The sequence below is a fragment of the Bos grunniens genome, chromosome 20 (assembly GCF_055505025.1).
Source record: "Bos grunniens cultivar Pamir isolate PY7600 chromosome 20, Bosgru_T2T1.0, whole genome shotgun sequence".
In the NCBI taxonomy this organism is placed as follows: Eukaryota; Metazoa; Chordata; class Mammalia; order Artiodactyla; family Bovidae; genus Bos; species Bos grunniens.
Window position 1 is genome coordinate 53,246,565 of NC_141184.1, and position 16,224 is coordinate 53,262,788.

Sequence of the window (16,224 nt, forward strand, 5' to 3'; positions counted from 1 at the left end):
GAAGGGGAAACAGAAAAACATCTAAAAAGACTCTAACACTGACTTAACATTTAGAGTTACTCTGATATTTTGGGTGTATTTTCTATATTTTCCAAATTCTTTCAATGTATTAGGTTGGTAGTTACCAAAAACTAGGAAAAAAAAAAAACAAAAAACTTTGATTTTAATTCTTAAATTGCACATTAAAAAACAGATAAGTATTTAATGATACTTTGGGGGATAGCAGTTCACTGGTCTTTATTTGTGGAACCTCAAAAAATGCTTAATGAGAAAGAGATCCAGTCATTCAGAAGGAGCCAAGCAGACCTTCTGCTTGCCTTTACCCAGAGTTCCTGCTCCCACAGGCTGACATACAAACTCTACTGTGGGGCCCACATGATAGTAATACATTATAGTTCTTTTGCATCATTTTAATATAGTAACCACAATAACAACAAAAACAATAAAAATAGCTACCTTTGAAAAAGTATCTGCCATATGACAGACATCTGTGCCAAGGATTTTATAATGCAGCATCTACTCTTTACAACAACTTCATAGAGTAGGTATGGACTATTTTAACACTTGCAGAAACTGAAATCCAGAGCGGTTAAGAAACTTGCTCAGAACCAAACAATCAGGAAAGTAGGGAGCCAGGGGTCTGGCCCAGGTCCTATGGCTCTGAAGCCAGGTGAGTCCCTCTACCACTCTATGGCTTATGGTGAGGCAGTATGGCAGGGTAGTTCAGAGCACTGATTCTGCAGAATGAGTTCATCAATGTGAATCCTAGCTCTGTAACCTTGGACATATTACCTACGTTCTCTGTCCCTCAGCTTTCTCATTCAAAAAATAGTGTCTAGGTGGCAAGGCTACTGTGAATCAAGGCATTATTCCACATAAATCACTTCCATCAGGAAGTATACGCAGAGTCTGAACAAACCCATTTAAGGAATTTGCAAACAAAAGTATGCAGCATTGATTGGCACCACAAAACCTAGTGGGTATTCCAGACATTTTTCAAAGACAAGAACAAACACATGCGGTGCCTACAATGTACCAAGTCCAGTTGTAAGCACTTTGTACAAATTAACTGAATCTTCATTAACAAAAACACCAAGAAGCCTAGCAAATGTACATGACTTTTGGCAGGCAATTTTATAGGGCTGGTAACATCCCTTCCTTTACCTGGACTCTTCGTAGATGGGCCACACGCTCCTCTATGGAGGTCTGCAAGGCCAAGGGGACTTTCAGAATCTCTTGGTAATTGTCCATCAGAAATGTCACCAACCTAGCAGCTAGTAAGTCATCCAAGTCCACTTCATCTTTGGAACACAAGATACAATGGGAAAATGTCTGAACCATCTAAAAAAAAAAAAAAATGAGGTTAAGGGAGTAAATTTTTAAATAAACACAAGATGAGGATTTTGTTTTGGTTTGGTTTCTTACCTGCTCTGAACTATTTTTCAAAAAAGAAACTGACTAGTCAGTGAGAAATGACCCACAGGACAGAGTGCCCATCTTACCTGTCACCTGGACACACCTGGTCATCTCAGATGGGGTACTCTTCTCATCAACCAGCAAGAACAGAATGTGCCTCATATCTCACAGGGACTTAGCAGAGATGCTTGTCTGAGCAGTTTTTAAAGACATCTCCTTTTATAAATGTTTTAAATATATATTAAACAAGTTCTGAAAATTATTATCACCATCATGACTTGAATCCATGTAGCACTCTTAAGTTCAAAGTACTTTATAACCATTTAGCCTAATAATATCCTAATTTCATTATTATTTTACTTAAAAAAAAATCTGCTAGCACAATCTGTGCTTCAAACATCATAGTTTTTCCTAGTTAACTGTTATTTTCTCCAGGATTTTGTAAGTGCATTGATAATCATCTTTGATCAAAACCATCAGAAGTGCATTAAGTAATGAAATATAAAAAATATAGCAGTTGCTTCCATAGAATTCATTTTAACTACTCCATTCTTAATACAATCCTTTCAGTTCAGTTCAGTTCAGTTCAGTCGCTCAGTCATGTCCAACTCTTTGCGACCCCATGAACTGCAGCACACCAGGCCTCCCTGTCCATCACCAACTCCTGGAGTCCACCCAAACCCATGTCCATTGAGTCGGTGATGCCATCCAACCATCTCATCCTCTGTCGTCCCCTTTTCCTCCTACCCTCAATCTTTCCCAGCATCAGGGTCTTTTCCAATGAGTCAGCTCTTCGCATGAGGTGGCCAAAGTACTGGAGTTTCAGCTTCAAAATCAGTCCTTCCAATGAACACCCAGAACTGGTCTCCTTTAGGATGATGGATTTTTTTCCCATTTTCCTACAAATTTTATTGCTGACAATCTTATCTCAAAACCAATAAGCATGTAAATAAGTCAGGCAGAGAAAGACAAATACTGTATGATATCACTTATATGTGGAATCCAAACATACAACTAACAAATACAACAAAAAAGAAACAGATTACAGACACGGAGGAAAAAATGTAAGGCTACCAGTGTGGAGAGGGAAGGAGAGAAGGGCAATGCAGGGGTAAGGGATTAAGGATTACAAACTATTATGTATAAAATAAGCTACAAGTATATATTGTAAAGCACAAGAAATATCACCAATATTTTATAACTATAAAAGGACTATAACCTTTACAAATTGTAAATCACTATATTGTACACCTGCAACTTAAATTGTACATCAACTATACTTCAATTTTAAAAACACCAATACACATGACATAATGTAATTCTGTTTAATAAGACTTCATTTCATCCACCTACTACAGGGGATACTTTATCTTCACTCACGTACATGCACAGAGGAAGAGACACACACAGACACTCTTTGTCTGGGGACTCTAGCCCCCAGGGATTTGGGAATCCCTTGAAATTGTATGCAAATTTTACATATACATTCTTCTGGGAAATAGGTGCAAAGACTCCTTTAGCATTTCAGAAAGGTCCATTAGCCCACCTACATATCCACCTACCATAAGAGTTAAGAGTCACTCTCCTGGGCACTGACTGGTCCTCTGACCTTGTGCCACACCTCCAAAAGTGGGCCAGTGAACCCTCAGGCATACACAGTGGTCCAACAGCATATGGAAAGGATGTACATACCAATGAGACAATTTTGCTTTGTATTTTCTGAGGAAAATTAAAAAATTTAAAACACACGCTGACATAATAAAGGAGAAATAAAAATCAGCCTACTTTTTTAAGCAAAATTGAGAATATATTAAGAAATATCCTCACTCATGGACGCTTGGATCATAGCCTGAAAGATACACATTTTCTCTCTCTTTCCAAGTTGTCTGGTCCAACTCTATTTCATTTCTTCCTTTTTTAATCTATGATGTATGGTGCATCTATCCTACTAGTTGTAGTAACAAAGACTTTGCAGCCCTTTTTGTCATGAAGGAGAGAATGTGGTTTCTTGAGAGGCCAGTGATCTTTCCTGACCACACTTTCTTCTCTTTGTGCTGACGGCAGGCAGGATGCAGCAGCTATCTCTACACTCAGAGTCTACGCCTACTCATTCTTTACTTTTCATTATGTTCTTTAATACTTTGGCCACCTGATGTGAAGAGCTGACTCACTGGAAAAGACCCTGATGCTGGAAAAGATTGAAGGCAAAAGAGAAGTGGACGTCAGAAGATAAGATGGCTAGACAGCATTGCCAACTCAATGGACATGAATTTGAGCAAACTCCAGGACATAGTGAAGGACAGGGGAAGCCTGGCATGCTTCCGTCCATGGGGTTACAAAGAGTCGGACATGACGAAGGGACTGAATAACAAAAAATATTCTTTAGTCACTAAGACCAAAAGAATAATACCAGCCTGAGTGGATTTCAAGCCATGGCTCTTTAAGCCAGCCTGCCTTGTACCTTCCTCTGGTTGCCAAATTAGTAAACTTGACTCGAGTGAATTTTATCCCCAAAACCCCAATCCTCTTAGATGTCAGAAATCAACCTACCAGTGTTCGGGTGCCAAAGCCGTCACACAGTGGTGGCATCTCCTTATTTAAGCAGATCCTTGCCATCATCCTCATCAACAGCTGTAACTTTCTCCTATTTTCAGGGGGCAGGAGGAGGCAGCAAATTTGAAAGGCTTCGATGGCCATTTTCTCTTTCTGTAACAAACCTGATTTAGGGGAGGAAAAATAAAAGGTTTTACTCCTTTAAAAACCTATAGCCTACCTGACTCTATTATGGTCACATTTTTATAAAATATGTATTACTAAAATTATACAAAGCACGTTCACATGTTCAATTATACTGGGCTAACTGCTACAGATCCACTGTCACAACGAGCGTAGAAAATACAAACCATCAACTAGGCATGGCAAATATGTAAAACAAACACAGCCATTTTTCCCTCCCACAACTTGACAGTTAAAACTACATTTTCATAGCATTCTTTCCCATTGAATCAAGAGCAGTCAGGTTAAGCCTAAGGTAACACACTCAATACTCAGATAGTGTAAGAGACCCAAGATAGCATGGGCAAGAACATGAATGTGCCATCCCTGTCCTGAAGTCTCCCCTTTTGTACTATTTCCTTATGATGAGCAGGGTCACCATATTTCCTGACTCTCATGGACTAAATAACAGGACTAATGCTCTTGGAATCATTCTACTCACTGCCAAAGACTCTACTTCTAAATAACATTTGTCAAATAATCGTTCCTCCCAATTAAGCTATTTTTTCTAGCTAAGTGTGCTGATTCAATTGTGTTACATGTCAACCCTCCTCAGCCAGTATGATTTTGCTAAAATTTAGGGTATTCTAATACTGTGTTCTCTTCAACCGTATTTGTCCATCTTCAAGCCTTCTAAAGAGATGAAACTGCTTTCACCAATGTATTGGTCCATATCCAACATTTTCAAGTTCCCACTAGTCTCTGACTTAAGAGACCAAATCACCTTTTACATTCAGCAGATATTTACTGGCCACATACAACATGCCAGGAACAATGCTAGCTCTCTTTGAAGAGCTTGTGCACTGTGAGAAGAGGCCCATGAAGTAGCAAAATGTGAGGGGCGCTGCAAGAAACATCTGCAAAGGGCATATCAGGGAAACTCTAAGTCACTCAGCAGGACAGTAGCATAGGCTGTGAGAGCCCAGTAGAAAATAAGCTAAAAAGGTCGGTAGAGATGAGATCTTGGAAGGTCTTGAATGCTAGACTAAGGACTGTGTGAAGAAAAGTTTAAAAGGAAAAGGAGCTGGGGAGTGATGGGAAAATACTCCAAGAGTTTTGGTGGTAACTCTGTAAGGACATTTGAGCAGAGATCCAAAGAAAATGAGAGTAAGCCTGGTAAATATCACAGAGACAAATTTTCAAGGTGAAGGAAATAGCAATTACAAAGATTATGACAAGGGAATATGTTTGGAATGTTTGAACAGCAATGAGAGTAGTGTGAAGACAGAGCAGAGTGCAAAGAATATTCAAGTCAGAAATGAGGAAATTAGAGAGGAAATTTTTATGGAAACAAAAAAGACTCTGAATGCCTCAAACAATCTTGAGAAGGAAGAACAAAGCTGGAGGTATTGTATACCCCGATTTCAAACAATACTACAAAACAGTCATCAAAACAGTATGGTACTAGCACAAAAACAGACACACAGATCAATGGGACAGAACAGAGAGCCTAGAAATGAACCACACTTATATGGGCAATTAATCTACAATATAGGAGGCATGAACACACAATGGGGAAAAGACAGCCACTTCAATAATTATTTCTGGGAAAACTGGACAACTTCATGCAAAAGAATCAAACTGGACTACTCTTGTACTATGCATAAAAATAAATTCAAAATCAACTAAAGACTAAAATGTGAGACCTGAAACCATAAAATTCTAGAAGAAAATAAGCAGTATGCTCTTTGACATTAGTCTTTACTATATTTGAAGAGATACGTCTCCAAAAAACAAAAGCAAATTAGACAAATGGGACTACCTCAAATTAAAAGGCCTTTGTGCAGTGTAGAAAACTATCAACAAAATGAAAACTCCAATTATGGAATGGGAGAAGATACTCTCAAAAATTAAAAAACAGAACTATCATATGATCTTACAATTCCACTCTAGGGTATTTATCTGAATAAAACAAAAACACTAATTTATAAAAGATGCATGCTCCCCTGTTCCATTCCAATGTCAATTGAAGTGCCCATCAATGGATGAATGGATAAAGAAGGTATGAGTGTATGTAGATACAAATATAGATATTGGGTTAGCCAAAATGTTCCTTTGGCTTTTAAGTAAAAATAAAAGACACACTTCTCATTTTCACCAAGAACTTTACTGAACAATGTATTCGCCATTTTGTTCCACTACCTTCTGCCATTTTTTCAGGCAACATCATAATCCCATCTTCCCAAAACTTTTTATCTTTTTGAGCTAAAAACTGTTCCAGATGCCTTTACAGTCTACCAGGGAATTGAAATTTTTGCCATTAAGAGAATTTTGTAAAGACCAAAAGAAATGGAAATCCAAAGATGCAATATCTGGTGAATATGATGCATGAATCAGAACTTGCCAGCCAACTGTAACAGTTTTTGCCTGGTCATCAAAGAAACAGGAAGTCTTGTGTTTTCCTGATGGAAGATAATGCATTTTCTTTTGACTAATTCTGGACACTTTTTGTCAAGTGCTGCTTTCAGTCAGTCTAATTCAGAGCTGTACTTGTTGGAATTAATTGACTGGTTTTCTGGAAGAAGCTCATAATAAAGGATTCCCTTCCAATCCCACCATATATACAACATGATCTTCAGAAGGCAAGAAGGCCCCTGGGTGTGGTAGGTGGTGGTTCATTTCATTCACCCCATGATCTTGTCTATTCCTTATTATATGATTATAAGATTTCTTGATACAAATTAATCTGACCAAAGTAAAGCATAAAAGCTTTTTACCTTGTGATTACAATCAAAAGACAAGTCACAGACTATGAAATTATATTTCCCAGACTTAAGGATTAGTACCTAGAATGTATTTTTTAGAATGACAAAAAAGAACCAAAAGAAAAAAATTGAGTAAAAGATAGAAAAAAAATTTACTCAAGAAGAAACCCACATGACTAGTAAACAGTAAGAAGATTCCTTTTCATACCCATCAGATTAATGAAATTAAAGGACTGGCAAGGAAACAATCAAATAGGAATATATCACGAAAGGATGTGTAAATTGCCAGGACAACTCTGGAAAGCAATTTGCTAGAACCAGTAAAGACATGAATATCAAACAACCTAGTGATTCTGCTTCAACATACACAGAAATACATGGATATCTTTGCAACCTTGCAAAATGTACTGGGTCAGGATGGCGGCACATGGATGTCTATTATACCACCCTCCTTCCAAACAGTACTTTTGGTGACAATTTAGAAATTAAATTGCAGGGTTACTTTCTTTTTGCTGTGCTGGGTCTTCGTTGTGGTGCACGGGTTTCTCGTTGCAGTCACTTCTCTTGCTGCAGAGCTTGGGCTCTACGGCACACTTCAGTAGCTGCAGCTTATAGGCTTTGTTGCCCCGCAGCATGTGGTCTCCTCCCAGAGCAGTGACTGAACCCGAGTCCTCTGCATTGGTAGGCAGATTCTTCACTGGACTTCAATGGACCACCAAGGAAGTCCGGCAGGGATACTTTTTAAAGTGCTATTTGAGAATGTTTTCTTTCTATGAACAATACCACCAAAAACAATGAGTACATTTGGCACTAGATCTTGGCTTATAAGTATCATTCTCTACAAAAAGAAACCAAGAATTCTTAAAGAAATGGCTGATTCCAGGGTTGGTAACAGAAAGTAAAACTTGAGCCTGGTGGTAAAAATAAAGTGCTTCAAGAATGCTCGGGACACGGCAAAAGGCTACATGAGCCATTCTGAAGGAACCCCTCCCCCGGGATTCCAAATACATGTGTATTAGACTGTGCTGAAGAACTGATGCTTTTGAACTGTGGTGTTGGAGAAGACTCTTGAGAGTCCCTTGGACTGCAAGGAGATCCAACCAGTCCTTTCTGAAGATCAGCCCTGGGATTTCTTTGGAAGAATGGTGTTAAAGCTGAAACTCCAGTACTTTGGCCACCTCATGAGAAGAGTTGACTCATTGGAAAAGACTCTGATGATGGGAGGGATTGGGGGCAGGAGGAGAAGGGGACGACAGAGGATGAGATGGTTGGATGTCATCACTGACTCAATGGACGTGAGTTTGGGTGAACTCCGGGAGTTGGTGATGGACAGGGAGGCCTGGCGTGCTGCGATTCATGGGGTCGCAAAGAGTCAGACACGACTGAGCGACTGAACTGAACTGTGCCAAGTCACTTCAGTCATGTCCAACTCTGTGCAACCCTATGATTGTAGCCCGCCAGGCTCCTCCATCCATGGGATTCTCCAGGCAAGAATACTCGATTGGATTGCCATGCCCTCTTCCAGGGGATATTCCCGACCCAAGGATCAAACCCAATTCTACTGGGTCTCATGGATTGCAGGCAGATTCTTTACTGTCTAAGACACCAAGGAAGTCCTGTAATTAGACTACTTGATATTATCCTATATGTCATGGGGCTGTATTCAGTTTAATTCCCTCTACCCCTAGTCTTTTTAACTCCTAAAGTCCAATTTGGTTCTTTCTTCTTTGTTCTTTTTTTATGAGATTATCTTTTTTTAAAAAAAAACACATATACAATTGGTTTTGGTATATCCACTAAATTATGCCCATTACCACCATCTTAATTCTAGAATGTTTTTGTCACTGCAAAAAGAAATCTCCATACCTATTAGCAGTGACTCCTCGTTTTCTCCTCCCCTCAGTCCCTGGAAGTCACTAATCTCTATCTCTATAGATTTGCCTGTTCTGAATATTTCATATAAATGGAATCATACAATATGTGATTTTTTTGGGTCTGGCTTTTTTCACTGAGAATGTTTTCAAGATTCACCCACATTGTAGCATGTTAACAGTACTTCATTCCTTTTGATGGCTCAACAATATGCCATTGTATAAATATACTGCTTTTTTTGCATTTCTCATTTGATGGACTTGTTTTTTGTTTTTTTTTTTTAACTATTCTGAGTAATGCTGCTATGAACATTCATGTACCAGTTGTAGTGACATGTACTTTCAATTGCGCCTTGGGTATGTGCCTAAGGGTGAAACTGTTGAATCACATGGTAACTCTATGATTACCTTTTTAAGGAGCTACAGAACTGTTTTACAAAATGGCTCTGCCATTTTATATTCCCACCTGTAATATATGATGGTTCCAATTTCTCTACATTCTCATTAATACTTGTTCAGTTCAGTTCAGTCGTTCAGTCGTGTCCGACTCTTTGCGACCCCATGAATCACAGCATGCCAGGCCTCCCTGTCCATCACCAACTCCTGGAGTTCACTCAAACTCACGTCCATCGAGTCAGTGATGCCATCCAGCCATCTCATCCTCTGTCGTCCCTTCTCCTCCTGCCCCCAATCCCTCCCAGCATCAGTCTTTTCCAATGAGTCAACTCTTCGCATGAGGTGGCCAAAGTGCTGGAGTTTCAGCTTTAGCATCATTCCTTCCAAAGAAATCCCAGGGCTGATTTCAGAATGGACTTCAGAATGGACTGGTTGGATCTCCTTGCAGTCCAAGGGACTCTCAAGAGTCTTCTCCAACACCACAGTTCAAAAGCATCAATTCTTCAGCGCTCAGCCTTCTTCACAGTCCAACTCTCACATCCATACATGACCACAGGAAAAACCATAGCCTTGACTAGACGGACCTTTGTTGGCAAAGTAATGTCTCTGCTTTTGAATATGCTATCTAGGTTGTTAACCATCTTTTATATATAGCCATCCTAGTGGGTGTTAAGTGGTATCTCATTGTGGTTATGATTTGCCCTATTTTGAGGACTATCACCCTAGAGATGCACAGCTTAGTGTGTATTCAGCCACAGATTCAAGGAGATTCCCATGCAGAGTCATGGAGCTTTTTCTATATATAATTGCTTTATATTAGTTTGCTAGTGCTGCCATAACCATATATCACAGATCAGGTGGCTTAAACAATAGAATTTTTTCTCTCACAGTTTTGGAGGCTAGAAACTATGATCAAGGTTTCAGTAGGTATGGTTTCTCCTCAGGCCTCTCTCTATGGCTTACAGATGGCTGCCTTCTTGTTCTGACCTCCGTGTCATCCCTCAATTTGTCCAAAATTAATCTCCTCTTCTTATCAGGATACCAATCATATTAGACTAAGGCCAAGTCACACAGCTTTTAAGTGGAGAAGCTGGAGCTTGAACAAATAATAATAATTTAACAAATAATTAACAAATAATTTCTGCAAATTATTCAAAACATTCAGTTCAGTTCAGTTCAGTCACTCAGTCGTGTCCGACTCTTTGTGACCCCATGAACTACAGCACTCCAGGCCTCCCTGTCCATCACCAACTCCCAGAGTCCACCCAAACCCATGTCCATTGAGATGGTGATGCCATCCAACCATCTCATCCTCTGTTGCCCCCTTCTTCTCCTGCCCCCAATCTTTCCCAACATCAGGGTCTTTTCAAATGAGTCAGCTCTTCGCATCAGGTGGCCAAAAGTCATGTCATTTATATACTCAATATTAGGAAAGTGGAGATGCAAGGACAATGGTAAATGAATTAGAACCAAATGACTTTGGAAAAACTACTCAACTCCTTTAATCTCCACTGAGATTTTCCTCATCTGGAAATGGCAATAATACTAATACCAATCTCACAGGGGTATTGTGAAGGTTACAAAAACAGTACTATAAAAGTGTGTCCAAAATTTTGAACAATACTCTTTTTATTCACAATGTACAAGAGAATACCTGTATGTTTATTAAAATTAAATACAGAATTCAGGAAGACTTTATACACTTCAAGGCTTGATTCTATAAGTATCAGTTCAGTTCAGTCACTCAGTGGTGTCCAGCTCTTCACAACCCCGTGGACTGCACCATGCCAGGATTCCCTGTCCTTCACCAACTCCTAGAGCTTGTTCAAATTCATGTCTATTGAGTCAGTGATGCCATCCAACCATTGTGTCCTCTGTTGTCCCCTTCTCACTGCCTTCAATCTTTCCCAGCATCAGGATCTTTTCAAATGAGTCAGTTCTTCACACCAGGTAGCCAAAATATTGCAGTTTCAGCTTCAGCATCAGTCCTTCCAATGAATATTCAGGTTGATTTCCTCAAGGATTAACTTGTTTTATCTCCTTGCAGTCCAAAGGACTCTCAAGAGTCTTCTCCAACACCACAGTTCAAAAGCATCAATTCTTCAGCACTCAGCCTTCTTTATGATCCAACTCTCACATCCATACATGACTACTGGAAAAACCATAGCTTTGACTAGATGGACCTTTGTGAGCAAAGTAATATCTCTGCTTTTTAATATGTTGTCTAGGTTGGTCATAGCTTTTCTTCTAAGGAGCAAGTGTCTTTTAATTTCATGGCTGCAGTCACCATCTGCAGTGACTTTGGAGGCCAAGAAAATAAAAGTCAGCCACTGTTTCCCCATCTATTTGTGTTCTCTTTCACTTTCATCAATAGGCTCTTTAGTTCCTCTTTACTTTCTGCCTTAAGGGTGGTGTCATCTGCATATCTGAGGTTATTGATTTCTCCCCGCAATCTTGATTCTGGCTTGTGCTTCATCCAGCCTGGCATTTCGCATGATGTACTCTGCATATAAGTTAAATAAGCACAGCGACAATATACAGCCTTGATGTACTACTCCTTTCCTAATTTTAAACCAGTCTGTTGTTCCACGTCCAGTTCTAACTGTTGCTTCCTGACCTTCATACAGGTTTCTCAGAAGGCAGGTAAGGTGGTCTGGTATTCCCATCTCTTGAAGACTTTTCCACAGTTTGTCTGGCAAGTATATAATGTTTATTTTCTGCTCTGATGTCGAGAACACTATAGGTGCTAAATTTAGTATATTAAGTGACTGAAAATACTTGGGAGATCAGTTATACCACTATTTTGTCTGTTTAACAATCAAATGAGATTTTGAAAATTCTGCTCCCCTAACTTGGAAGACTGAACATTACTGAATGCCTTCTAGGCCCCAGTTACTATATATTAAGCAATTTTATCTGTTCACGTTTAATCATTTTGACTATCCTGTAACGTAGGAAATATTGCCCCATTTTGCAAACAAAACCAAAGCCCAAAGCAGTTAAGACCTTTAGACTTTTCTCATAGCTAAGATTCAAACCTGTGAATCCCTTAAATATATAATTAACAACTTCCTCTCAATGAGTCCAATTTGGTTTTAATTTGGTATTAAAAGTGAATGGTCAGCAATTATTAATTATCAATTAAAACTCTCTACTTAATACCATACTCTGCTGCTAAGTCACTTCAGTCGTGTCCAACTCTGTGTGACCCCATAGATGGCAGCCCACCAGGCTCCCCCGTCCCCGGGATTCTCCAGGCAAGAACACTGGAGTGAGTTGCCATTTCCTTCTCTAATGCATGAAAGTGAAAAGTGAAAGTTAAGTCACTCAGTCGTGTCTGACTCTTAGCGACCCCATGGACTGCAGCTTCCTAGGCTCCTCCATCCATGGGATTTTCCAGGCAAGAGTACTGGAGTGGGGTGCCATTGCCTTCTCCATACCATACTCTACATACATATTAACATACGGCAGGAATAGAGATGCGAACGGAATGGAGAATGGACCTGTGAACACAGCGGGGAAGAAGGCAGAATGAATTAGGAGAGGAGCACTGCCATGCATACACTGCCATGTACAGAGCAGCTAATGGGAAGCTGCTAAAGAAGGAAAGGGAGCCCAGCAAGGTGCTCCATGATGACCTAGCGGGGTGGGTTGTGGGGCTGGGAGGGAAGTTCAAGAGGGAGGGGATATATGTATACATACAACTGAGTCATGTTGTAATTATATTCGAATTAAAAAAATTTTTAATTGAAATTAAAACTAAGAACAACTAACATTCATAATGATAAACCTAATTTATAAAGATGATGAAAATAGCTAACATTTATTAAGCATCTTATTATGAATCTAATAGTATTCTAAACTCTAACAGTATCTCATTTAATCTTTACAATAATCTCTGTGAGGTAGATACTATTATAATTTTTATTTACATATAAAGGAAAATGAGGCTTAAAAGATTATATCATTTGCCCAAATCACACAGTTAGTCAATAATAGAGAAGAATTTGAGTCCAAACAGTCTGCCCTAAATACCAGCCAATTACTTCCTGAGGATAAATTCATAGGAACAGAAATGTTGGTTCAAAGAATATGCACAAATATTCAATAAACAGATAGACAAATAAAATGGCATTCTTTAACTTGAGGCAAGGATTAGAGAATGAAAAGAATGGAGAATGTCTCAATGAAGCTATATTTGAAACTAGCTCTTTTACAAGAGAGTCCAGAAAACCATTTTCTTGAGACTTCAAAATGAAAGCTGGTTTTAAAATAAAAATGATTGCCAGTTCCCCTCCCACAAAGTAAAAACAGAATGGAGTTTATCCCTGAAGATTAGGGATGAAAAACTGAATAGCCCTATAAAACATGAGCCATAGGTAAAAGGTATTTTTATCTGAATGTAAAGGACAAGTCATGTGATTTTTTCAATCATGTGTAAAGGATGAACCACGTGTGAAAGGCAAGCATTTTTCAGTTATCTATTAATACCAGTCATATCTGAACAATATTTTCTGAGAAGTCTTCACTGTGGGGACAATCACATAAGATTGTGGGAACCTCACGTAAGTCCCCACAATCATCTTACTATGTAGGTAGGTAGAGTATTGTTTTCCAAAAATGTTTTACTACAACTAAAATTAAGAAATATATCTTATATCACAATAATATATATACAAATACATAGATATTTAAAACAAAAAAGTTTATAAATATGCCTACTCTTATTATATACAGTGTACTCTGACATTTTATACACTATTCTATAGGTTTATCTGTTTGTTTTTTTTTAATGCTGTTCTACTATATAGAATTCACATCCAACATGATAGTTTATGAAACAATGGCCTATGAACTACTAAATTTGAACTGAGGACTTCATATAACAAATATCCAGGAATACACAGTCAGAAGTCAAACAGATATTCTAGCCTTGAATTTAGGAGGTAGATCTGAGTTGAAGATAAGAACTGAAAATCCTCCTGGGTAGGTGATCCATGAAGTGCTATAGATGTGATCAAAGAGAAGATTTGATATTTCTATAATACTTAACTCCTTCTGGGCATCCTGTCCCAAGGATATTATTTTTCAATCTGTTCAAATGTCAACATTTTTAGCTCTGCCTTTGAATCTTGGAGTGCTCTGTATTGCTTTCCTTAGTTCAAATACATGTAGGAATACTTAAATTTCCAAAAACTTTAATTTGAGCTGTCTGTTTCTATTTCCTAACTTCTTTCTCATTACTAACCATTACCTAGTCTTTTTTTTTTCTCCCTTGACGAAAGCACACTACAAGATTCAGGAAAAAATGACTGCAAGAGAATTTAGCTTTCAAATATCCATGACAGTCTACAGTTGAACTTGAAACATCTTCAACAAGTACTTGAAGTACTCACTGATTTCAAAGAGCTTCTTGATTTTTGTTTAAGGTTCACAGAGTTTCAATGCTTTAGCTATTTTATTCTTTGGACTCATCTCATTTTGCTAAATAAAAACTAAAAGAGTGATTTTTTCATCTTTCATTATTTCTAAAATCTCATCATCACAAAATCAATGAATCCTCCTTCTCTTGAAAAAATAACAAGGGCCTTCTAGAGCCGCAGAGGTAACTTGTTACTGCCACTTCAGAATGATATAATAGTGCTTATCCTAATTATAGACTATGAAGCTCTATCACAAATACTTTTACATAAAAAAATCTTCCTATCATTTGAGAGAAGGCATGGCTAGATAGCAACATATGATTATCCTATCTCAACTTATGCATTGTTCCAATACTTTGTAGTTTTCAAAATGAAACAAACAAAAAATATCTAATAGAAAATGTGTTACCCATCACTTTAAGTTCCATATTTTCCTACCCATAAGTATGATAGGCATTATTGCTATTTATCACAATGAGAAAACAGGCCCAGAAAAGAAAAGCAATTTACCAGAGTGGGTACAACTAGGTCAACAAACCAATAAGTTACCTGGGCTTCATGTTTTCATTGGTGAAATATGAATAAAATAATGAAAAAATAAACTAGTCACCAAATTACTTAAGCAATTCATCTGAGACTTTTTTCAATCAGAGAAACACTGTTATTTAGCTGAACTAAGGATAAGTGAATAAATAATTAAATCTCAAAGAAACCCAACTGCTCCTTATGAAAGTAATAAAATAAAAATCAATGGGAATTTGTAATGTTCTATGTTTTAGAAGTTAGGTGACATTTTTGGCCATAATGACCAAGTGACAGGTTCAGAATTCTCCAGTGTTTTATGTGACACCTATCTTTGTCACCCTCTTTCCCACTCTCCAAAGATGATATTAGATTTCTATTTTCAAATCATTAGGAACACAAATTTTCATTTTTGCAAAGTAGACCTGATCATTCCATTAACATATACAGTAAGCTATTCCTTACGGGAGTGTCAAAATGGAAGTGAAATTTATATACTTTTGAGAAGGGCTGGAGTTTCCAAAAAGTCAGTGGATCATATCTGTTCAGCCAGAGAATATAAGAGACTTGAGAAGGGTTCACTGTAGTTTTCGAACAACCAAAAGAATATAAAAGTTAAGTCACAGTTTCATTTCCACTGAGAAGAGGTATAAAAAGGAAATGGTTTATTCTAAGCTGCAAGAATTCAAACTACATATCAATTGGTAAGAATTCCCTGCCTACAAATGTTATGTAGCAATTTGGATGGGAAGGGGAGTTTGGGGAGAGTGGATACATGTATATGTATGACTGAGTCCCTTTGCTGTCAGCCTGAGACTATCACAACATTGTTAATCAGCTATACTCCAATATAAAATAAAAAGTTAAAAAAAAAAGAAAAGAAAAGAACTCTCTGCCTAAAAAGAGACACAGTAAATGAGACTATTTCTCCGGACACTTTTAAGGAAAACCAAGCAAGTTGCCTTTGTGAACTGGCTTAAAGGCAGATACAGAGTCATGCACAAACAAGATGACGTCCCCTTTCCGACAAAAGTGTCCCAAACTGCTATAACACTTTTATGAGTTCTTTAGCTTTTATGATTAGAAAGTCTTTCACCCAACCCAACATCAGATAAA

At 38.1% G+C, this 16,224-nt stretch overlaps 1 protein-coding gene across 3 annotated transcripts in view; it reads right to left on the reverse strand.

The window, feature by feature from the left end:
* The window catches only part of DEPDC1B (DEP domain containing 1B), a 104,026-nt gene that overhangs the window by 10,794 nt on the left and 77,008 nt on the right, over positions 1–16,224 (reverse strand). For all 3 annotated transcript variants that reach the window (XM_086361856.1, XM_086361855.1, XM_086361857.1), the window contains 2 exons: positions 3,967–4,133; positions 1,165–1,341 (listed from right to left, as the gene is read on the reverse strand). In XM_086361856.1, coding sequence (XP_086217982.1) covers positions 1,165–1,341; positions 3,967–4,133 — 344 coding nt within the window. The remainder of the gene's footprint in view (positions 1–1,164; positions 1,342–3,966; positions 4,134–16,224) is intronic.